Source organism: Coturnix japonica, unplaced genomic scaffold (genome assembly GCF_054131305.1).
Source record: "Coturnix japonica strain WE unplaced genomic scaffold, WE-NBRP24 Scf062, whole genome shotgun sequence".
NCBI classification, from domain to species: Eukaryota; Metazoa; Chordata; class Aves; order Galliformes; family Phasianidae; genus Coturnix; species Coturnix japonica.
In genome coordinates, this window is record NW_028188965.1 from 404,335 (window position 1) to 427,605 (window position 23,271).

Here is a 23,271-nt window from a genome sequence, read left to right on the forward strand (position 1 = left end):
TTCGTTCTCTAAAGGAGTGGTGATGCATTGGCACAGCGGGTTGTCACCATCCTTTGAAGTGTCCCAGCACTTTTGGGGGTTTGGAGATGATGACAAAGTGGGGATGGGCTGGGCTTGATCTGAGAGTTCTTTTCTGACTGTGATGACCCTGTAGTACTATGAATTCACCCACACTTCCTTTTGTCGCTGCAAGCAAGTTCCTATCTGAGCAGAGCACACACAGCCACGCTACGGGGTCAGCCGGACATGTTTTGGTGGCTGCTGCTCACCTCCCTCCTCCAGAAAGCAAACAAGGGTGAGATGTGCGCTTCCCTTGGGGTCAGAATGGGGAAGAGGGGGGGATCTTGAAGGTTGGGGTGGTTTGGGGACACCCAGGAGAACAGAGCTCCAGCAGTGCCATCACGGAGCCACCAGCACATTGTGCAGTACCCTCTGTGGGGACAGATGTTGTTTATTTAGCTCATTATTAGGGCTTTGCTATGCTGTCCCAAAGCAGTTGGGCAGATCCCAGATCTCATCCTGGTCCCACTGCATATTCTAACCAGTGATGAGTGCCAGCTCCTGCCTTGCCACTGTTCTCTGTGCCCTTCTGCTCCCCTCCTGCGTCAAGCTCAGGGTCTGTGCCCTATTGCCACCCATGAGCTGCTTCAGATTTTTCAATGCCTCCAGCTCTCATGCTTTAATCACAGGGTATTTAGGTACTGGAGAGTCAGCATGAGCTCTGCTGGGGCCCTGGCTTTGGCCAGGTGCTGGCTCAGAATGGGGTTTGCTCCCCTGCAGGCTGGAGATGTTCCTTGTGGTCAGAAACCAAAGCTTCATGCAGGATCTGCAGCTGGCTGCTGCACTTGCAGGTGCAATGGGAGTGCAGCTCTGATGCTGGTGGTGACCCATCCTTCATTACCAGCCAGGGCAGGGAACTGTAGGATATGCATCATGCAGCAGCTCTTCCATCCCTTCCCTTCCATCCCTATCTCCCCTACCAGCACTTCCCCACAGACAGGACAGCTCATCCTTGGTGCTTTCACCAAGGAAGGAGGGTGGGCAGAGCTGCCTTTGCTTGGCTTCAAAGATGAGCACTGGGGTGAGAGCACATCCTGGTGCCAGGATCCATTATTTCCAAGCTCTGAGGGGAAAGCTCCGCTCCAGATCCAAGCAAGGCAGCAGGGATTTAAAATGGGAAGTAGCAAAAACAACAGGACAGTGTCTTCCTCCTCCTCAGAAGAGGGAAATGTTAAATTAAAGGAAGAAGCCACCTGCTTTCCACAGTCTCATCTGCCGTGAATAGGGAACCTGCTTGACTTCTCTGAGCTGATCCCAATTCCTCCTTGCGCTTTTGCTTCACCCCTTGCATGCTCCTGGTGCAGCCTCACACCACGTGCTTGGGGGATGTGAAAGTACAAAGAACAAGAAGGGGCTCAGGGACCAAAAATCCATCTCCTAAGGTGGTAGGGCTCCAGGAGCAGCACCTTGAAGCCCTATCACCTCTCCCTTGGGCTCAGCTGGGTTTTTCTTTTCAGTGTGTGCCAGTGATGGGATGGATGTGGCTGCAGCCGAGGGCAAGTCTGTCACGTTCTACCTTCAGAACCTGATAGGAGAGAACTTGGCCTGGAGCTTCCGTGGCGAACCCATATTGTTCATCAAATTGGGGGCATCTCCTGATGGCTCGGTTGTTGACAAATCCTTCATGTCCCGCCTGGTCTTCCCCAGCAATGGCAGCTCACTCACCATCTTACAGCTGAGGAGGAGTGATTCTGGCACCTACTTAGCAAAAAATAATGAGTTCAAAATGAAATTCATCCTCCACGTGTACCGTGAGTGCCTTTTGCTTCTGGCCCCAGGCAGGTTTAGCAGGGTGGAGGGGTTTGCTGACAGCCCCCATCCCCACACTTCTCACAGGTGAACTGTCAGAGCCAACAGTGAGCTGCACCAGGTGGAATTGCTCAGCTGAGAGCTGCAGCTACATGCTGCACTGCTCAGTGGACCCCCCTGAGGACAGTTCCTTCTTTTGGAGCTACAATGAGCAGCCAGAGAGTGAAGAACCTGAGTTGTTGGTGGTGGAGAGGCAGCACCCTGCAGATCCAGACCCTCTGCCATATACCTGCACAGCAAAGAACCCCGTCAGCAACCGCAGCACCACAGTCTTTCCCTCTGCCCTTTGTGCAGGTGAGAGCTTGCACACATGGGGGATGCTGGGGATGCACTGGGGATAGGACACATCCTGCAAAGGATCCCCAGTCAGGGGCTTTGTCAATGCACTCAGTTCTCTTCTCCCATCCCTGTTCTCTTCCCAACACCACCAGAAAGCACAGCCCGCATCCCTGTTACAGGTGAGTTACCAACTGCCTGCGTCCGGTCAATGCCTGAATGTCACAGGGTCCCCCAAGGCACCACTGCTATTGCCATGCTGACCCAACTCCACACTGGAGACTGGGGAACCTGATGCCAGAGCAGTTTACCTCTTCCTACAGCTCCCAGAGGATATCAAGGCTTTCTGAGAAGCCTCAGCATTATTCACTCTCGTTGCCACTGGGAAAGGAAGGGGGGTTGGGGGGGGAGGAACAGAGGTTCGAGGTGGGAAAGGCTTAGTAGGGTTTGAAGCATCCCTGCTCTGATGCTGGGCAGAGGTGCTTTGGAACATGCCTGGGATATCCCTTTATTGTTGCCAGAACCTCCTTCTCTTCCCAGACACCTTTTCCAGCAGACACACTGTCACCATAGTGGGATTTGTGATTGGACTGCTCTTACTGTTGGCTATCATCATTATTGCTATTAAATTAAAAGGTAAGGTGCGGCGTCCACAGCTCCCTGCCTGTGTGACAGTGTGTGGGCTGCTGCTAATGGGAGCCCTGTGTCACTTCTACCCAGGAAGGAGGAGCCACAACCTACCTGGTCCTGCATCTCCCAGAGCAGGTAGGGTTCCTGGCTCCCCAAGCTTCTTTCCTTGTCTATTCTTGGTCACTGAGATCACTGGAAAACCATCCATCAGCACAGCTTGGGAGTGTAGCTGTTCCCACAGCCCCACATGCATTCACCCCCCATGTCTGTGTGATCCCAGTGTTGGTTCCTAGTCATACTTGGGCTTGCAAGCCCCCAGTGCTCCCCATACCTTCACCCTTCATGTACAGTGACAGGGAAAGGTGCCCATGATCCTTTTTTGGAGACCTTTTTACCCTCCCCAAGGGAAAGAAGCAGAGCCATGAGGACATCTCCAAAGCACGAGGGACTCTGGGGACAGGAGGGAGCCAGCCAGGGTGCAGAGAAGTCAAGCAGTGAGGTGGCTGTGTCCCATGCAGTAAAAGAAAGGAGCCAAGCCGAGCATCCCCTGCCTGCAACAGCCACCCTAAACCACTGCTGCCTGGATTCCTTGCTTTTGGGGGCTTTGTAGAAGGAACTCCATCACCTGTGCTGAGGCTCAGGGTACACATCCTGCATTGGACTGGCTGCAGTTCAGTCTTGAGGGACTAACTGTTGTTTCCACTCCCTGGCATCCAAGGCCATTCAGTGGTGGATGTGCCATGCACATCACTGCCACAGCTGATTCCTAAAGGGAATCTCATGGACCTTTGCAATGTGCATGTTTTGTTCTTTCCATAAGCTGAAATAAAGCTGATGCAAAACAGGGGAGCTCCTGCCTTGTGTCTTGCATTTGTGTCTGCCCAAGTGGGATGTGCAGGCACATCCAGCACCTGGAGCAAAGGTTTCCCCTGGTTGTTCTTTGGGGCCCAGCCCCTCTATGGGAAACAGCAAAATGCTGCACAAATGGAAGTCCACGTGGCTGTTTCAAATGATAGAAACTGAAAATTACGACCCTGAGCCCCAAATACAGGATGTAAACCCCCTCTCCTTCTCTATTTGATGTGCTGACACCAATGCTTTCTGAAATGGTACTTAAAATGGAGAAGAAAACGCATGAAAGCAGCCATGGATCCTGTATATAAATAAAAAGCTGATTGTCCATAGCAAGTTGCTTTGGTTGCCTTTGGCTGCAGGTGCATAGCTGTGGTTTTGCATGGGATCCTTGCAGTGAGGAGCATCCCATTGGTGCAGCAGTGATTCTGCTGCCAGCACTGGGGCTGCCCCTCTACCTGTATGACTTTGCAGGGCTTGAAGCAGAGAACACGACGGTGTATGCTGAGGTCGGTTCTATCCAGCAGGTGAGTCTATCCCTGTCCTTTTTGTGCATGGCAAGATGGGTCTGCACAGCTGCAGGATCTCAGTCTGGGATGGGGACAGCACAGGGGATGCGTGGTGGGGACACAGAGGAAGGACAGCAGCTGGATAGCCCCAACTTCATCTGCTGCTTCCTCCTGGGAACTCAATGTTGGGGCAGCCACAGCCACCTGCCTGTATTTCCCCTGTGCCTCCAGGGTCCAGTGCTGGGATGTGCTTCCTCACCCCACTGAACTCAGGGGTCCTGTGGAGCTGTGCCCATTCTGTGCCCTGGAAACACTTAAATAACTTCTTCCACAGATGCACGTGTTCCCTAGGGAACAGAAAGGTGACCCAAAGAAGTCGCCAGCCTCAGATTTGGAGACCTCCAAAACCATTTATGCCACCGTCCAAAACGTGGCTCAGGTGGGTTGATGCTTGTGACCATCCCTGGGTGCTGAGACCCTGAGTGGAGACAGGGCTGAGCCACAGCAGGATGGGGGAGCTCATCTCATGGCATCATCACAGCGCCTTGATGCAGAGGCATGGGATGGCACAGCTGCCAGGAGCTAAAGCAAAGCTTTGTCTGTTTGCAGTCTCAGACAGATGATGAGAAGATGAGCAGCAGGATGCTGGGGCACTGTGAGCAGGAGAAAAGCCCCTACTCAACAGTGGCTGAGCTGTATCCCATAGCACAACCTTGCAGTGCCCACATGCCTGCTGTGAGCGTGGATCTGCTCCCTGCCACTGGGGATCCATCACAGAGACAAGGAGATGAGCGCTCTGGGGACGCAGTGCTCACCTCGGACAAGAGCTCTGATCATGTGTTGCCATCTGGGTGAGGTTTGGGATCCTATCTCTGCACTCTGTGGCCACACCAAAGGACAAGGACCAAAGCTGTGGCTGCACACCCAGCCCTGCCCTGCAGAGACGTTGCTCTTGGGATGCTCCCACAGCAAGAAGCCTCAGCAGAAGCTGCACAGAGGGACAGAAGGACTCAATGAGCCCCTTCCAGTCACAATTTTATTTGCTTCTTTTAACTTGCTGAATACTTTACTGCTTCTGTTACTGAACAAAGAAAGTAAAAATAACACTTTGTTAAACGTGGTAGAAAATCAAGTGTGAAAACACTCACCTTTGCCATGCTTGTATCAACCTCATGGTCTCCATAGTGCCTATTCACTACACCCAGCATTGCTCTGTGCTGCAGTTCAGCTACGTGTGGTCCTGCAGGAGATGGTGCAGGGCTGCACTGGGAAGGAGGGGGTTCATTCTCAGGGGAATATGTGACAAGGAATGTGGCTCGGTGCCATTCTGCACAACTCCTTTTATATACTGGTATGTGAAGCACTGGAGCCTTGTGGTTACAAGGAGCTCTGAGCCCCCCTGAGCAGCTGCCAGCCTTGAGATGCTGCATGGGGAACACAGCTGGGGCTGCTCCTTAGCAGGGACTGGGCTGCAGGGGAGGGGGGATGTGATGCTCTGCTTGTCCCAGTGCCCCTCGCCATCCATTTCCAGACGGACACCACTCCCAACGTGCTGCTTCCCCAGCTCTTTGTCTTGTCTGCACGGATACTGAATTATTCAGGGATGGAACCGGAGATCCTTTGAAGTGCTTGGCACAGGAGAGCCCTCTAGGAGCTGCCAGAATAGAAATGCAAGGCACATCTGAGCTCCATTTCTTTCTGCTTCTCTCTTCTTTTTTTTCGGATGAAAACCATCTTATTGACAAACCCACGGTGTGTTATCTACATTTTCATACCGTGGTCATGCATGGTTCATTTTTTCTGTGTCTTGAATTCGTATCCATCAAATAAAAACAGATTTGATCCTCTGTGCGTCATGTGTTTATCCAAAGGGTTCATCCAAACCTGTCCCAGCCCTATGCAGCTGGATGGGGCTGTGCACAATGTGGTGGCACCGGGGCATCACCACCATTCGCCCTTTATCCATTGCCCCATCACAGCCCCAGCAATGCCCCCAGGGATAATATTAGGCCATGAATCACCCCATGATGTTGCCAACACCTTCATGCTTGCAGGAAGCCGTTGGCAAGGCAAAAAAAGGGGAAGGAAGGCACACTGCAAGGCTGCGGTAGGGGCTCCCAGTAGAGGATGGAGGCGAAAGGAGTGGGGCACGGGGGACTCTGCCTTGCTGCTCTCTGTGTGGGTGTCGGTGAGTGGGGTTGGGGGTCAGGGGCTGTCCCAGCACCCATGGTGAGGTGGGGAGGAGGGGGAGGAGGTGGGAGAAAAGTGGGTGGCGTGGTGTGAAAGCAGCAGGTGTGACACCAAGATTGCAGGGCGGTGCTGCAAAGCCAGGCTCCAGGAAGCAGAACTACGTGCTCACTCTGCTTTGCTCGCTGTCCTCAGCCCTTCGCACATCTTTGGGACTCTCTGTGTGCACCCCAGCCCTATTGCACACCAGAGTGCAACCACCCTCATTAACAGCTTTCCTGCCTCCAGTGGCTGCGTCACCGTGAGCGCATAACCACGATGTCCCCACTGTTGCAATGTGCCATGGGGCACGCTCAGCCTTAAAGCCCTGATGTACCACCACCACCCTCACACTTTCCCTACCATTATAATGCTGCTGGCTCCAAAAATCCCCTGGTGTCATTCCCCCACTGTGCACAGCCCCCACTGCAGCACCTTCTTCTGGGAGATTTGAATCAGTCTTACCTTGAGTTCCTGACATTTGAAAGCATGGTGTTGGTGCTGCTGAGGCTATTCAGCCCTAATGTGAATTAATGATCTTTGTTCTTAGCGTTCGCCCTCAAAGGAGATGGGCCAGGGGACAGCAACATCACCCAGCAGAGTGATATCTCAGAGGGAGCTCCCACCACAACCACCAGGGATGTAAGTGGGCTGACAACAGGACCAATGGGCTCCCCCAGCCCCTCTGGTACTGGGAACCCCACCACCATCACTGTGCCACTGCAAGCAGGTGCCCCAGGGAACCAAACCCGTGAGTCCTATGGAGAGGAGATGTGGCTTGGGGATGCACCACTGCCCTGGAGGGTCCTGCAGCCCCCAGAGACCCTGGTGAACTGTCATGGGCAGGGAGCCCTCAGCTCTTGTCTCTTTCCATAGGAAATGAATGGGGTTTTCCCATCAGGTACTGGACCCCCATCATTTTTGTGGTCATTGCTTTGCTCGTGCTCTTCTTCACCTACCGCAGGACCAAAAGCAACGGTGAGCTGTTGTGTTGGGGCAATGGCACCACCCAGGCTTCACAGGAAAGGGTGTTGGCAACCTCAGAGCACCACAAAATGCTTCAAAGCATCACCTCCCCTGGGACGGCTGTTCCTGCTCAGTTTGGCACCATTTGGGCCGCCCTGTTTTGGCCTCAACACAGAGCCAAGCAAATCTCAAACCACCTTCCCAGCTCATCCCAGGGAAAACCTGGTTTTCCAGGTTGTTTTTCTTCTTTTTTTTTTCCAGCCTCCTTATTGTAACATGTGTGTCTCCCTTATCCCACAGGGACACCAGAGCCAACCACCTCCATCAGTGATTTTTCAGGTGAGATTTCAGCTGGTTTCTTGCTGGAACATTCTTTACCCATTCCTACTGCTTGGATTCACCTCCACTCACTCCATTACAGATGTGGCTGACCCAGAAAACGACACAGCTCTGATTGTTCCTGCTGCTCAGGTGGGGCTGCTCCCCAGCTGCTCTTCCTGCCCCCATCCCCCCTTCCTCCCCCATTCCAAATCTGCTTTGGACAAGCTGCATTCTGTGCCTTAGTTTCCCCTCTGTGATGTGCAGGGTTGAGGATGCTCAGCATTTTATTTTGCATCATTGTCCCTCTCTTGCAGAAGAGATCAGACAACCCACTGCCCCAGGAGCTGAGCAAGACCACCCCCAGCCTGCCAGCCCCCCCCTCAGAACAGCCTTCCCAGGTATTTCACCTCATCCCTGATGCCATCAGCCCACAAACTTGGGTGCACCCAAAGCACCAGCAGGAGGGTTTTTGGATGCTCTCAGTGTGCCCTAGGGCTTATGTCCTCATCATCACCCCCCTTTTGCTTCTCAGCAGCCCACAGACCCCACCACTGCAGGCAGTCCCCTCTGCTCTGGGGTTCCTGTTGATGACTGAGGATGAAGCAGGGGAGCCAGCAGCTTTTGGATACCCTGAAGGAATATAAGGCCACTCCAGAGGGACAAACTGTGCCAACACACCTGGGCAGGGGACAGATGGATGCAGGAAGATGTGAGCATCACAGGCCACTTGGGTTCTGCCAATGGATGCTCTGGTGCACGGCCACCTCCCTGCAAAATGGGGACCTGTGTGGGACATGTGTGTATTTACTGCACCCAGAGATAGAGCTGGGGGGGAGGGAGGGCAATGGTTCATAATGGAGCCAATAAAGCAGCCTTTTGCCCTAGAAATCCTGGATTTTCTGCACCATCAAGCTGTCATTTACCCCTACATGGCCCAGCACACGGAAGGAGCGGGGGGTAGCTAAGAACTGGGGAATGATTGGAAATGTTAGTGCTATATTAATCATGCAGTGAGCAGCAGCCCCATCCGCCTCTTGCTCTGCTCCCCCCCATGCACAGCAAAGTGCAAGGTGCAGGCTCAGGGTGATGCGTGGGGGGCTGAGAACAGGAACTCAAAAAGCACTAAAAAAAAACCATCAAAGGGACCACCAACATCCCTTCCCAGTGACACGGGTGCTGGTGCAGGTGGGTGCTGAGCTGTGGGCGTTGTGCACATCTGCTGTTTGCATGCAGCACTTGCAGGGTTTGCAGGCTATGGGGTGGGAGACACACACATCCCAAAGGGTTCGGGTATTTCTTCAGCCCTCTCTTGTGCTCTGCTCACCCCAAGCCCTTGGCCCTGGAAAAGCTTAAATCCCCATCCTCATCATCTCCAAATTGTTGACCAGATAATCCTCAGAATTTGGTCTCACAAACCCCAAACCCACACCTCCATAAAGCACAAGACTTTGGTCCCATAAGCTGCAAACTCACAGCTCCATAAACCTCAGATACATCCCTAAGAAACCCTAAGACCTTGGCACCACAAATCCCCAACCATTGGCCATGCAAACCCTAAATCCTCGCTACTCCCATCCCCAAACCTTTGGTCCTATTAATGCCCAATCGTGCCCCCATCAAACCCAGAACCCAAGCCCCCATCTCCACAAACCACCAACTCTCACCTCCACAAACACCAAATCCTCCCCTCCATAAACACGGTCCCATAAACCCAAACACTTGGCCAAAAGTTTGAGGCCAATGGAGCCACGTCAGCCTTAAACCCTGAGCTCCACAAACCCTAAATCCCTGACCCCACAAACTCCTATCCCATAGCTGGGCTGTGAGCCCTCATGGGGTAGTACAGCATCCTCCCTATTGTGCTCTCTAGAGGTCATATATGGCACTGCAAAGGTGTGGGGTTGGGGGGGAAGCCAAAGGCAAAAACTATCCAATGGATTTATTAAAAATAAGAAAAAAAGAGAGAATTTTAGTTCTTCTATTTCAAAATTAAAACAAAACAACAACAATAATAACAATAATAATAAATCAACTTCCTAACACTGCAAACAGTAAAAAAAAAAAACGAGCCCTTTTTTTGTCCTCTTTTTATATAGATATATATTAAAAAAACAATTTTACAATTCTGCTTTATTTTTGGTTCCCCCCCCCCTTCCCCTCTTCTCCCCTCCTTTCTTTTCTACACACATGCACAATGTCTTGGCTCTGCGGGGATTGGAGACCAACAAAGTTTATTCCTCTTTCAATTTCAACTGGAACACCTTCCCCCCCTCCCTCCCAATCCCCCCTACCCCATAACCTTCCCAAGGCCTACACAGATCTGCTCTTGCTCACTGAAGAAGTCTTTCTTTTCGCAATAAAACAACCCCCAAATTGGGCTCCTGGCCGCACCAACCCCCAAAGGGCCACGTGTGTAAACGGGACTGGAAGCTGCACAGGGCTGAGCGGGGTCACAAAAACCATGGAAAGTCTGGAAAATAAAAGAGATTTCCAGAAAAATCCCTGGGAATTTGGGACAGAGCCCCCCCCCTCCACACACACACACTACATCCCACCCATTTTGTGCTGGGTTAAGCCCTTGAAATCCATTTGGATCCGTTTTCTGCTACTGGTGCTTACTGGGAAGCCCCCAGCCCCTTGGGTAGGGATGGGGGACACGCGTGTCACAGTGATGAGGTTTGGCAGCTCTCAGGGCCAAAGAAAGCCCAAACCTGGCTCGGGGTGACCCCCAGGATGAAAAGTGGATAAATACAGGAACCCCCACGAGGTATTGGCAGCCCTCATAGAGCTGAGGAAAGGCAGAAGCTGTAGTGCAGCCCTGAGCATTGGGGTCCCCCCTGCTCCGCATCCCTGGGGGTCACCGCATCACCACCTCTCCATAGGACAGGAGCGAGGAGCCCACTGAGCATGGTCTCCATAAAGAAGCCCTTTGGAACCAGCACCAAGGTCTGGGGGTGCTTTGGGCTGTCCTACTGTAAGCCATGGGGTGCTGCACCCCAAATCCCACTGCCCCTCACCAGCCCCGCGAGGCTGAGAGATGAGCATTAGAGGTGATGCTGGATGAGTGAACTCAATGATCTTTTCCAATCTCTGTGGTCCTGGCAGCCAGCACGTGTTGGAATGGGGCAACAGCCCTATATGAGGGGTGTGCTGAAAGCTGGGGCACCCACATCGCTGGGATGTTTCTCAGCTTCATCATCAGATCTCCTCCTGCTTCTGTGAGGAGCTCCATGCCCAAAGTAGTAGGGAGCTGAGGGTCTCCCATGGCAGCAGCACCGTGCCTGTGGGGTTTGCCCCAATCATGGGGAAAAGAGAAGGGTTCCATAGCAGCCTCAGATCACAGGAGTTTGCAAAACACTCCCAAAGTGACATTATTACCAACCAGCCCAGACACAGGTGATGCTTTAAGACCGGAGGACGCAGCGGTCGCAGCTGAAGAGGAAGACGCAAGAGATGCTTCAGACCTGGCCACGAGCAAGGCTGCTGGTGCAATGAACTCAGCCAAAGGTCAGCCCTTGGGTAGGGGGGATGGCACTGAGATGCTGCCCGTCCAGCTGTGACACTGTGCTGTGCTGGCAGTGCCTCCTGGGGATGGCTGCGAGGAGCTGGATGTGGGAGCGTGGGGATGGGCACCGAGCGGCCTCGTGCCGGGGAAGGGGCTTGGTGCTCAGGGACCTGCATGATCCAGGCCACCCCAAAGCCCCTGCAGCAACTCTGTGCTCACACGGAGGTCTCAGACTGCAGCCTCATGACGAACTTGTGCGACTTGGGGTCCACAAACTCCTCTGAGAGCTTGAAGAAAGGGATCTTCTTGGTGCTGACCACCAGGCTGAAGTCATGGCGTTTCAACACAAAGACCACCCCATCTTTCAGGCCGTTGGTCACCGGCTCCTCACTGACCAGCGTCCACTGCTTGGCCAGCCAGCGGTCCTTATGGTACTGGATGGTGGGCCCAGCACTCAGGTACCTCTCCAGGAATGCCTGCAGGAGAAAAGACGTGTGAACATCACCTTCACACTGCTCACACTTCTATTTATTTGCAGCCCAGAGCTGCCCAGCAGGTCCAGCAGGAAAAGCCTCCCAGCGGCTGGGAACCTGCCCCATCCTTTCCTCCCTTGCTGTCACACCCACTTTTCCAGCTGCACAGCACTGAAACGCTCTCCCACCCCTCACCCTGATGAGAGATGCTCTCATGTGTTTGGGCAAACCCACCCTGGGGTCCCTCGTCCCACTCCACACACCTTGGGCGTCATATCATGGGTGATGCAGAACTCGAGGTGCTGCAGGATGCTCTCCATGGTGTGGTAGGGCTGCTGCTTGGTGGTGCGCAAGTATTTCTGCATGGCCCTTGCCATGGAAGCAAAGATGGCCTGGGCTGCTTCCCGTGGGTCCATGATCTCCCGTGGGTTCTTCTGGTCCTCGTCCTGCAGCCTTTTGATGTGGGTGAAGGCCTCTTCTACTGCCACCACCAGCCTGCCAAGAAACACTCATGCTGTCCCCTTGGACATCTCCAAAAGCCACTTGGATGTGGCCCTGTCCCCAGGAGGAGCCAATGTGGCACCTCTCCACCCCACAATCCAGACCTGAACCCCAAAGCAATTCACCCCAGTACCACCACCCTGTTCCCTTTGGGATACCCATGGCTGCCCCCTCCAACGCAGCTCCCCGGGGAGGGGTTGGGTCCTGGGATGGTCCTTTAGAGCCCCCCCATATCCCACTCCCTGCTGACATCCTCATACCTGGCACGGCGTTTCCGCACCCTGCGCTCATGCTCTGCCTCCTCATAGTAATACTCATTATGGCTGTTGTCACGCCGGCGTGCGGCCGCAGCGATGACAGCCCGGGACTGCCCCGTGGAGTTATTGGTGCTGTTTTCTGTAAGAAAAGGGGTGAGATATTCCCCTTTCCAAGTGCTGCCAGCACAGCCCCATCCCACGGACGGGCCCGACGTGCTCCTGCTTGCAGCAGGGCGGTTCTGCTGTGGGTTGGAAACCGGCGCCCGGCTTGCCCGCGACAAATGCATGCAAATCCGGAGAGACCGGCTGGAAGCCCAGCATGGGATGGAGCCTGCAGGGTCAGGGGTGGGGAGGAAAACACTAGGACAAGAGGAAGGGGAACAAGAGGAGAAGGCAAGGGAATGGGAGCTCACCCTCGCCGAGGGAATAGACTTTAAACCCGGACATTTTCTTGGACAGGACGGATTTTGGCAGGTTGAGGAGGGCAGGATTGTAGACTGGGAAATCGTGGTAATAGTTCTCCAGGATCCAGACAGCCGCTCGTTGGATGCTGCAGGGAAATACAGTGGGCATGGAGCACAGAGAGCAGGTTAGCACTGCGCTGGGGCAGGCATATGGGGACAGGACAGGAGGGAGGCACAGAGCTGGCACTGCAGACACAGGGATACCTGGGCACTCAAAGCTCCTCCAGACAGGGATTGCTGGAGAGCAGCAGGACGCAGCATGTACACATCCAGCTGCATGTGCACAAGCACACACTCATGAATACAGATGTGCACACAAATGCACACATGCAGATGCACGCACACAAACACATGGGACTGCACAAGCACCCACACAGCCCAAGCCCACCCAAACACGGTGCCGCCCCATAACCCACCCACCCCATATCCCCACACCTGAGGTGCCCGACGTTGTAGAAGCGGCTGGCCCCGTCGGTGGAGCGCACGGCCTTGAGTGTGAACTGGGGCTGGAGCTGGCGCAGCTCGAGCAGCACCACGGCCAGGTAGTGCACGAAGAGCAATGCATCCACCAGCGAGACGGCGTACTGCACGATGCCCTGATAGTTGCGGTCCCGCGAGTCCAGGATGCGCACGCCATAGAAGAGCCAGTAGGAAACAACCAGGAGGAAGACGAGCACCATAAGCAGCGCACGGAAGACGAAGACACGTGGGAAAAAGGCCTTGGGGCGGCGGAAGAAAAGTGCCCAGCTGCCCAGAAGGAGGATGAGGAGTTTGAAGGCCACGGAGATGAAAAGCCCCTCGCAGGGTGTCCCACAGGGCTCCAGCTCCTCCCGCCACAGCAGCTGGGGCAGCAGCATGAAGGCAAGAGGGGTGAGGAAGGCGAGCAGAGCCAATGCCCCGGCCAGCGCGACGCCCAAGTGCCGTGAGCAGTCCAGGTGAGCGCTGTCCTCCATATCCTTGGTGATACGTGTGATGTCATCGTGGGAGATGCTGTGCTCCGACGTCCCCGTCACTACCGTGGTGGTCTCGCCCCAGTTGTCATCCTGGGGAGGGTGAGAGGGTTATGAAGCGCAACACTGAAGCTCTATGGGACCCCAACACAGCCCGATGTCCCCCCCAACATCAGACCTCCAAGCCTGGCGTGCTGGCTGGAGCCATCACCCCCATTGAGCAGCCGAAGGACAGCGCTGCAGGCAGAGCCCTGCAGGAAATTCCCCTTTGGAGGCTCCACGCTGCGCTCCACCTCTCCGCCCCGCGTGCACGACGCGGCTGAGAGCGGCTCTGCAAGTGGAAGGCATTCTGTTTCCAGGCAAATCCCCTCATTAGCAGGGCCAGAGCCAACACGCCTGGCCCCGTCCTAACACAGCCACTGCCTCCTCCTCCGTGCAGCTCCAGCACCAAGCAGAATGAGATCGGTGGTGATGAGCGCCGGCGGCCACACGCCGGCTCCCCATGAGCCCATTTTGGGGTATGTATCTCTCCCCAGAGGATGCAGCAGTTAAACCTCTTTTCCTTATTAATATGCTTGGGTTTTTTTTCAGGGGGAGGGTTTGTCTGCTGTTTTTTTTTTCAGTAGTATTTACTGCAAAACTTCCATGGAAAAGATCCACCAGTAAAATCCCAGCAGCCGATGCATCTCTTCCCAAACACAGTGAGGCAGTCCAGCAGTGCAGCCACTCTGAGCCCATTCATTTCTTTTTTCCACTGAAGTCACACAGGTGTGGACATGAGCTTTGTTCTCTTCCCACTAAGCACACAGAGCTTCAGCAAAGGGAAAAAGATGTCACCACACAGCCATAGAAAACACCGAGGGTCTGTCTGTCTGTCCATCCTCTTGTTCTGCTCTGGCACGACTGAAGCTGGGGGCTCTATTGTATTGTGATTTTCCTCTTGGAATTTCCATATGCTGGAGGTTTCATCCCATACAGAAGCAGCAGAACCACCCCCAGCAGGGATTCTTTGGAGGGCTCAAAAGCAGAGAGTGTGGAGAAGCTGGTGCCTGGTTTGGACCCTTCCAAACCCCCTTTGTGTCCATGCAGAGCATCGCTGCTCAAGGTCAGGGAGATTTTGCTGCACAACTTGGGCTGGAGCAGCCCTCTGGAGGCTTCAGGTCTCGCACCACCAGCAACAGAGCTTGCCCAGCTGCACAAACCCGCTCGTCTGTTTGATCCTCCCAAAGCTGGAGAGTTGGGGTTATTAAAGCTTGGCAGAGCCAGGCGGCGTCGCCCTGCAGGCGCTGAGCAAAGAGCTGGAGTGGATCCGGAGTGAGCTGATCCCAAAGGTACCAATCCCGAGGGAGCTGATCCCAAAGGCATAAATCCCAAGGGAACCAATTCTGAAGGCACTGATCCCAAAAAAACCACTCCCAAAGGCACTGATCCCCAGCAAGCTGATCCCAAGGGACCTGATCCTGAAGGTGCTGATCCCAAGGAAACCAATCCCAAGGGAGCTGATCCCAAAGGCATTTTCCACCCTGGGCAGCTCATGCAGCAGCCCCATCTCCTTCCACATGTCCCCCTGTCCTGACAGACACAACTCACCCACCCCTCCCATCCTTACCCTCTCATCCCCCCGGGTCGATTCATTGTCCAGCAGGGGTTCTCCTGGTGCCTGGATGGTCACTGACTTGTCCCCACGACTCCCATCCCGGCTCTTGGAGCGATGCCGGTCTCTTCGATCCCTGTAAGGCACAGGGGGAGAGCAGGGTGGGTGCATGCCCAGGTTGGAGACAGAAGACCCCCCCAAGCATGCACCAATCCTCACCTGTGCTTGCGGGAGCTGCGGGAGTGCCCGGATTTGTAGGAGTAGCCCGAATATTGCGACTCATTGTCCATGCTGTCAGCACGGCGAGGCTTGTGCCGCTCCACGTTGGGAGGCTTGGCTTTGCCTGACCCCGGGATGGCCACGGCCTCCTTCAGAGGGGGCTTCTTCAGGCCAAGGGGCACCTTCAGGAAGTCAACCGTCACCTTGAGGGACTCTATTTTGAATGCTGGGCTGGGCTTTGCTTGGAGAAATGGGAATGGCCACCTGCAGGATGGGGGGACATATGGGGTCAGGGCATTGCCATGGCCCCCAGACCCACACCATGGGACTCCTGGAGTTCTGCTGCCCATGAGCATCCCCATGGGGCCAGCACCTGCCTGCAATCCCCATAAAACAGAAGCTCAGTGGGCAAAAGATGGAGGAATTTGGGGCACTTAGGGGCATCTTGCATGTTAAACCTAAGCTGATTCCAGGACTGCTACCTTCCCCTTTAGTAACACTGTTGTACAGTGAGCTTTGAACCGAGTTCTTTCGGGTGATTTACACTTTAATGAATATCACAATCGTTGTTTTAATTTGCCAAGAAAGTGCCTGGGGTGGGAGCCAACTTTAAGAAGAGGAAAAAAAAAGAGCCTGGCGCAGGCTCCAGCCCCACTCACAGTCTGAGGCTCTGCCCAAACAAGTTCCCAACACGAAGCTGCCATCTCACACTGATCACCGCAGCCCCATTGAAACAGTGAGGCTGGGGGGCTCTGGGATGGGACCCCAGGCTCAAACTGCGGCTGTGTGAATTGGAAGTGCCCATGCACATGTAAGTGTAGATGAATGTGGTGTGCCCACCTATGCCTGCACTGAGCTGTATGGCCACAGTGATACCCCTAGGGGACATCCCAGACCCACCTGGAGGGTGGCAGCCCCCCTGCCTGCCTCTCCTGGATCCCTGATGATAGGGTGGGGGACCACCAGCACCCCGACCCCTTTCCCAGCCCCCTTCCCCAATGCACACCAGAGCCACTTGTGTTTAGATGGGCGGGTTACCAGGGAAATGCTATTTAGACCAAATAAAACCCGAATATCTTTTGGCCTCTTCTCTGAGGCCTTGGAGAGGGGGAGATGGGGTCGAGGAGGGGAAAAAGAAGCAAAGGAGGGGGGGGGGATGGACAAGGACCCCCTTTTGTCCCAGATGCTGGATGCTCGCACATTTATCACTATGGAAACAAAAGCCCCCCCATGCTGGTTGTCTAGGAGATGGCAGCGGGGCTAGGAGCTCGTCCCAGCGTCCCCAGCGTGCAATGGGGGAAGGGGCAGGGAGAAAGGGACCCCCCCCCCCCCACACACACACAGCCCCCTGGAGCAACCCCCCCTTTCTTTTGGGCTTTGTTGGGAGGCCAGGATCGGGTTTCTGGCAGGAACAATGCTTGGCGCAGGGGGCCATGGCTGGGCTTTTCCCCAACCCTATTCATTAGCGCCATTAAGAAGCTGGACACCGTGAGTTGGAGGAGCCACAGGGTATGGGGACAGCTTGGGGACAGTGTAGGGACTCACCAGCTGGGCTGCAGACGGGTGCTGTCCCCGTCTGAGTGGTCACCGGGGTGCACGGGGCATCATCAGTGTGCAGCGGGGACGGCATCCAGCTGGCAGGCAATGGGGCATGGGCACTGCTCACACGTCGGGCTCCAAGCTGGGGGGGGAAAAAGGAAGGGGGAGTCAGGAGGGAAGGAGGATCCCTACCCCACCACGTCATCTCCTGTGGATCTACACCATGAGAACCCAGAGAAAAGCCCCTCCTGCATCACCCATAGGTCCTGACCCCATCCAGACCCAATCCCTCCTTGAGCCAGTATCAGGATAGGGATTTATTATTATTATTATTATTGCTGTTCAAAAAGAAAAGTTTGCCTGGTAGATGGGGGAGAGCTGGTTCGACAGCACAGGTGGAGGAGCTGGAAATGGTTTCCCTTTGCTCTGCCCTCCCCTGCACCAGCAGAGCAGCGCCGAGGGCTGGGAGCTGAAGCCAGACACAGGCAAATGAGGAGGAAAACTCACTTTTCTAACAGCGAGGTGATTAACTATTAGAACAAACTCCCCAGGGGAGGAGAGGCTTTGCCATCTCTTGACATCTTCAAGTCCAGACTGGATGGCGTTTGGGATGTGGCTGCATCGCATTGTGGCTTCAAAGTGCACAGAGCTTAGATGGGGATGAGGGCCCCCAGCACATGGGGGCAGAAGGAGCTGCCACCTCCCTACCCCTGAGCCCATACATCTCCACCAGCCATCCCTTGTATTCAAATGACCCCAAAAGAGCCAAGTGCTTCTGGATGAGAAAACTCTCTGATTTCAAACAGCTCCAGGGAAAAGCCCAACGAGCAAACCTGATCTTCCTCTTCCCAGCAAGGCAGAGCAAAACCACATTGTGGGACACACTCTGCCCCATCCCATTCACCACTGGGACCATAAGCATCACTGGGAAACTGAGTTAGGCAGCATCATATTGGTCTGGGGTCCTGGATTCCAGTGTGTGGCTCCACTGCTGCTGATGTTCCCAATGAGCCCAGAGGGCTGCCAGGTAAGACTGAAGCACAAGCAGGAAACCTTATGGGACACTCAGCCCTGCTCCAACATTATGACTTTTAGGCTGGCCTTGGTGAGGTTGATCCAGGGAAGAGCACAGTGAACATCCCCCTGTACAGCCCCCAAGCCAGACACAACACAGCCCCCAAAACAGCCCCCAAACCCACAGCTCCCTGCAGCCTGGGAGCCAGGGCCCCCTCCTGACCCAGTGCTGGCTCTGCCAAGCCCTGAACCCAGCACATCTGCTCGCTCCGCTGCACCACCATGCCTTGCTGCCTTCACACAATGGGCACTGTCCTTGGGGTTGGCTCTTTGCAGGGACAGCTACCACCGTTCCCCTGCACCCCACAATCAATGGGGACAGGCACAGAGCAGTGCTGTGGATGCAACCCTGGGGGCTGCTGGACACCCACAGGTGATGCACGATGCAGAAAGCTCCATGAGTGCTTTGCAAGGAGGCTGAGATGGAAAGGACCAGGCAGGAGCTGATGACCATTGGCACAGCATCACTACAGCACAAAGCCCCCTCCCCACCCAGCACTCCCTTGCTGTATTTCCTCCTGCTGCTGGAAGTCCCATGCTGGGAAGGAGCCCTTGCAAATGGGGCTACGTTGCTCCATCAGATGCTGAATGCCCTGAGGTGCCACCATCACATTCCCATGGAGGACTCTGCAAACTTCCATGCGAGAAGACATCCGTGGGCTGGCAGCTTCAGTGGGACTCACAGACGGCCCATGGGAAGACCGAGCGGCTTAATCCAATTCCCCCATGGGGGTCCCATTCTGCTCTCAAATTGCTCAGCGTCAGCTTGGATGCAGAAGGTTTAATATCCTTTCCCAACTGCCAGCTTTAATTACCATCACGCGGGATTGTTACAATATCCACACGAACGTCCCAGGCCCTCTGTGAGCACCCAGGGATTCCCACTGTGTTGCAATGGACAAAGCACAGCCATGCCTCAATCTATAGCACCACAACGGAGCACCCACTGCCTCCATGAAGGTAGGAAGGGCTGTGCCAGGTGCAGAACCAGAAAATGCACTAAAAGCATGGGATTTGCATGAGGGCTCGCTGCAAAGAGATAGCCATTTGCATTGCAAAACGTGACAAGCGCCGAGGAGCCTCATTGAGCTGTGCCTTTCCCTGCCCTTCAAGGTGCTCTGGTTGCTGGTGCAGTGCTCCAAATGGGACAGCAGTGTGGTGTTCAACCTAGCATGCAGCTCCTGGGGCATCACCATGTGCTGCTCTTGATCCACGTGTACCCAGAATGATAGCCACATTGTCACATCAGTCCCAGATGTCCATGCATTGCAGGGCTGTGTGCTGTCCCATGCCATAGTTTTGGGGGTGCTGCTTCTCCATGAGCATCACAGGACGCTCCGATGCAACACATCAGTGCCACAAAGGACAGTTCCTACCCCCAAAGCAACGCTCGCTGGGTAAACAACTGCGCTCGGAGATGTGTTCTAGATCTGTTTAATCCATTCCAGGTGCCTGATGCTAAATCCTGCAGGGCTGCGACGGGCAGACGGCGGTGTCCATGGCTCCAAGCTGGAAAGGCAGTGCAGGGCTGGGGGTGGCAGAGCTGTGGTTTGGCCTTGCAGTGACTCCATCAGCCGCATCCCATCACCCCGTGACAGCTCCAAGTGGGGCAGCCAGGTGAGGAGAGCCCTGCTCTCGCTGCTCCAGGGCCCTGCCCAACATCCTGGCCACATAATAAAGCCATAAAGCATCCACCGGCCCCTCAGGAACAGAGCTGAGATCTCAGATGTGCTCAGACCGAAGACCTGGAGCTGCTTCATTCGTGCTTGATGCTGAGAGATGAGCTTTCGCCTTCCCCCATGTCCCCTCCAGCCCCATTGTCTGCGATGATCAGATCCAAACAAGACACCGCATCGCATCACCCAAACAGCCAAATCAATCCTAGCAGAGGAGCAAACACCAGCAATGCCCTTCCTGGGGTAACCCTTCCTAACATGGGGCCAACCCAAAGACCTCAATCCCTGCAGGGATGATGGGGGCTGCTGATGGAACAGCAGGAGGGGACCAGGTTGCCCTACATCCCACAGTGCCAGGAGCCATGGGCTTACAGCATCCCAGGCATCTCCCATTGAACCTTCAGCCATGCCCACCTCCCCCAGCACAAAGGCAGCATCGGGCTGTCCCTGATCCCGGCTCGGTCCCAACTGCTGTGATTAAGTAACAGCCGTCCCAAAAGGCTCCGTGAAGATAATATTTAATTCTTCTCTCTTGTTATTATTATATTTTTCCCTAAGCCTCCGCCTCGGTGTTACAACACGGCCTTGGATGGGTGGGGGGGGGGGCTCAGCTTCTGCTCCCATTAATTGCAGCTCAACACGGGACACGGAGCTCACAGCACCGGGACAAACCGGGTCCAGCAGGTGAGCAGTACCGGGCAGCCCCCACCTCACCTCTACCCCTCCAGCTCCAACCCTATACCCACCCCCGGGCCCTGCTTTACACCGTGGGGAGCACAAAGAGCTCCGGCACGGAGGTTTGAAATCCGCAATCACAGCACGGCAAAACCCAGCCCCAATCCAGCTGGGCCCGAGCATCCCCCACGCTGCCTCCCTCACCCCCCTCCCCACACCCCGCAGCGCCTCCCCCCCATCCGGGCCGCGGCCCACGGAAGTCCCCATATCCCCCTCCAACCCCTCTATGCACCGCTAAGCCCCAACCCCACCGACCCCACCGCCCCCACCCGGTCCCGACCCCCGCCCTACACTCACCGCGCCCCGCACCTTTGTGCGCGTCCCCCCCCCCCCGGGCTCCGAGCGCAGCGGGATCCCGGAGCTGCGGCGGCAGAGGAGGCGGAGGAGGAAGGAGGAGGAGGAGGAGGAGGAGAAGAAGGCGGAGGAAGCCCCAAATCCCGACGGAGCGGCCCCGCAGCTCCTCACTTTCCAGCCCCACCGCGCCCCGGACCGGCAGCTCCCGCCCCACCGACGGCCCCGCACCGCCCCGCAGCCCCCGCCTGCGCCGACGCTGTTCCTGGCCGCTCCCCCCTCTAAGCCCCCTCCTCCCCATCATCCGCACCGCCCATTGTCTCAGCGCAGCGCTCCCGGCGCCCCTCCGGGGCTCAGCACGGCGGGGGAGTCATTGTCTGATGCTGCTCCGGGCTCCAAGGGGACGGCGAGGCTGGGGGGGGTGGGGGTGTGAGGTTGCTCGCAATGGGAGGCCCCATCGCCACTCCCCACCTACGGGGGATCTCATCCCTCCCCAGCAGAGCCCGTGGATGGGAGCATGGAACCCACCGGGCTCTCGTGTCCCAACGTTCCTCTGCTCAAGGATAAGGTTTATCCAGGGGGAGGTGATTCGGATGGGTCTTGAGCTGTGCCCCCATTCCCAACTTGGGTTTTTTTTGCCCGGATCTGGGTGTTTTGGGGCTTTACGTTGCCCCTATATGTCCGCCCTTTCCCCACGGTGATCAGGGCTGCCCAGCTCAGCTCACGTCCATCACAACCAGAGCATCCAGCTGAAGTTGATGGTGTAGGGCCCAGCTTTGAGCTGAGTGGAAGCACCTGGAAGCCCCCAGGAACGAGGAGGGTACACAGTTGAACTCTGCAGGCAACGGATAAGGCTGCAGGGGGTCACAAATAACCCTAACCCCCACCCTCTGGAAGAAGGAATACAGGCAACCAAAGAGGAAGGAGCAGGTTGAGCCCCTGAAGAGCCTGTATACCAGGAATTAGGGTCCCCATGGGGGGGGGGGGGGGGAACCAGGAACAAGCACCCAGCAGCAGCTCTGTCCCCCCGACCCTAAGAAACAAGGTAGGAAGGCAGCAAGCTCTGCTCCAACCACCTATTGTTGCATTGGGGCAGTGGGGGTACGGGGGGGGCAACACCCCCAAATCATTTATTAGCTGAAAGTGTGCCCTCTCCCCCCAAAATGGGCTGGGTATGATCCCACAGAACCTCCTGCAAAACCAGGTCCCATTGGAGAACAGCGGCTAGGCTTTGACCCTAAAGTTGGGGGGGGTAAAGGGGTCACCCCCCCCCAAATGTGTACAGCAAAGATACCACGGTGAGGGGGGGGCTCATCCGCTGCCTGGAACAGCCACCCCAGGAGCTCGGCTCTTTATATCAATGAGACTGGGATGGGAAGGGGTCGGACCGCCTCCAAACCCCCCCCAAACCTCCACCCCCCCACCCCGTGCCGTCCAATGGAGATACGTGCTGCTCTCCCTGTGCACACCATTGGCGAGATTTAAATAGCTTGTTTGGCCTTAAAGGGGAGGGAAGAGGCGTTGGGAGATGAGTTTGGGGCTATTTTTTTTTCTTTCTTTCGGGCGTTGTACAGCCCTGGTTATGGGTTGGGGAGCTACCCCCATCCCATATCAATACGGTAGAGATGCTGGGTGGTGCCCGGTATTATTTCTTGCCCTACTGAGCACATGGCTGGACATAGGGAGAAGGATGGAAAGGGCAGACTGGGTTGTTCGGGATCGTTGTGTCTTTACTGTATAATGACGAGGAATGGTGATGCTGCACCCAGCATTAGCCCTGGAGATGGATCTCAGCTTGTTCGGGTCACAGCTGGGGGGTCACTGTTGCCCTTATACATGGTTCAGTGGCTGGATGGGGGTTTTAGGGCTTGCTATAGGGTGGGTGCCCCACTGCTGTTTTCTCCCTTCCCCCTGCAGCCAGCTGCCCAGGGCAGTCCTACTGCTCCAGGAGTGATTAATGGGCACTGGGAGCTCATTCCTGGCCAGCTGGGGCTGCGGGAGCCTCCTTGCCATCTGGGAAGAGCCTCATTGTTCTACCTGGTGATTTACAGGGACCGTTCCCACCTTCATGTCCCATATTGGGCAGTGTATTGGTACCGGGACTCAGCAATGCAGCACTCACATCTCGGGTACAGATGCCTCTTCCTGTAAATCTCCTGCAAAGAAGCCTTATTCCCCACCTTGTGCTATGGGGAGGGCACCCCAAGACCCCTCTCTTTGCTACCACCCCAAAAGCAATACCCACAACTGCAACCCAGCCTGAGGGGCACCCTGAGCAGCTGCACACCCCCTGCCCTGATCTGCACTGATGTCATCATCATCATCATCTCTCACCTCTGCTGAT

At 55.5% G+C, this 23,271-nt stretch overlaps 3 protein-coding genes across 11 annotated transcripts; 2 read left to right on the forward strand and 1 right to left on the reverse strand.

Annotated features, from left to right (window-relative positions):
• The first annotated feature begins 115 nt into the window (after positions 1 to 115).
• On the forward strand, positions 116 to 5,983 carry LOC107324445 (SLAM family member 5-like). 6 transcript variants are annotated; one of them, XM_015884469.3, is made up of 9 exons: positions 116 to 295; positions 1,518 to 1,811; positions 1,897 to 2,163; positions 2,301 to 2,327; positions 2,686 to 2,781; positions 2,866 to 2,910; positions 4,102 to 4,154; positions 4,471 to 4,575; positions 4,746 to 5,983. In XM_015884469.3, the coding sequence occupies exons 1-9, from the start codon at positions 247 to 249 to the stop codon at positions 4,989 to 4,991; spliced, it is 1,182 nt and encodes a 393-aa protein (XP_015739955.2). In that variant the 5' UTR covers positions 116 to 246; the 3' UTR covers positions 4,992 to 5,983. The 6 variants fall into 6 exon arrangements, 5 of the variants coding, with proteins under 5 accessions (XP_015739955.2, XP_085389774.1, XP_015739956.2 ...); XM_085533649.1 differs by having other exon boundaries at positions 171 to 295; positions 2,667 to 2,781; XM_015884470.3 differs by lacking the exon at positions 2,301 to 2,327 and having other exon boundaries at positions 141 to 295.
• Positions 5,984 to 6,053: 70 nt separating this feature from the next.
• Positions 6,054 to 8,537, forward strand: LOC146751715 (uncharacterized). 2 transcript variants are annotated; one of them, XM_085533654.1, is made up of 7 exons: positions 6,054 to 6,324; positions 6,913 to 7,113; positions 7,239 to 7,340; positions 7,629 to 7,667; positions 7,750 to 7,799; positions 7,964 to 8,047; positions 8,182 to 8,537. In XM_085533654.1, the coding sequence occupies exons 1-7, from the start codon at positions 6,264 to 6,266 to the stop codon at positions 8,242 to 8,244; spliced, it is 600 nt and encodes a 199-aa protein (XP_085389780.1). In that variant the 5' UTR covers positions 6,054 to 6,263; the 3' UTR covers positions 8,245 to 8,537. The 2 variants fall into 2 exon arrangements, with proteins under 2 accessions (XP_085389780.1, XP_085389781.1); XM_085533655.1 differs by having other exon boundaries at positions 8,185 to 8,525.
• A 1,076-nt stretch (positions 8,538 to 9,613) lies between these two features.
• VANGL2 (VANGL planar cell polarity protein 2) lies at positions 9,614 to 21,348 on the reverse strand. 3 transcript variants are annotated; one of them, XM_085533646.1, is made up of 9 exons: positions 21,238 to 21,348; positions 17,158 to 17,293; positions 15,613 to 15,876; positions 15,409 to 15,529; positions 13,285 to 13,892; positions 12,799 to 12,935; positions 12,389 to 12,524; positions 11,891 to 12,122; positions 9,614 to 11,630 (listed from the first exon to the last, which is right to left on the reverse strand). In XM_085533646.1, exons 3-9 carry the CDS (start codon positions 15,681 to 15,683, stop codon positions 11,370 to 11,372), a joined length of 1,566 nt encoding a protein of 521 aa, XP_085389772.1. In that variant the 5' UTR covers positions 15,684 to 15,876; positions 17,158 to 17,293; positions 21,238 to 21,348; the 3' UTR covers positions 9,614 to 11,369. The 3 variants fall into 3 exon arrangements, with proteins under 3 accessions (XP_085389772.1, XP_085389771.1, XP_085389770.1); XM_085533645.1 differs by lacking the exon at positions 21,238 to 21,348 and adding an exon at positions 20,946 to 21,142; XM_085533644.1 differs by lacking the exon at positions 21,238 to 21,348 and adding an exon at positions 20,934 to 21,142.
• Positions 21,349 to 23,271: the final 1,923 nt, after the last annotated feature.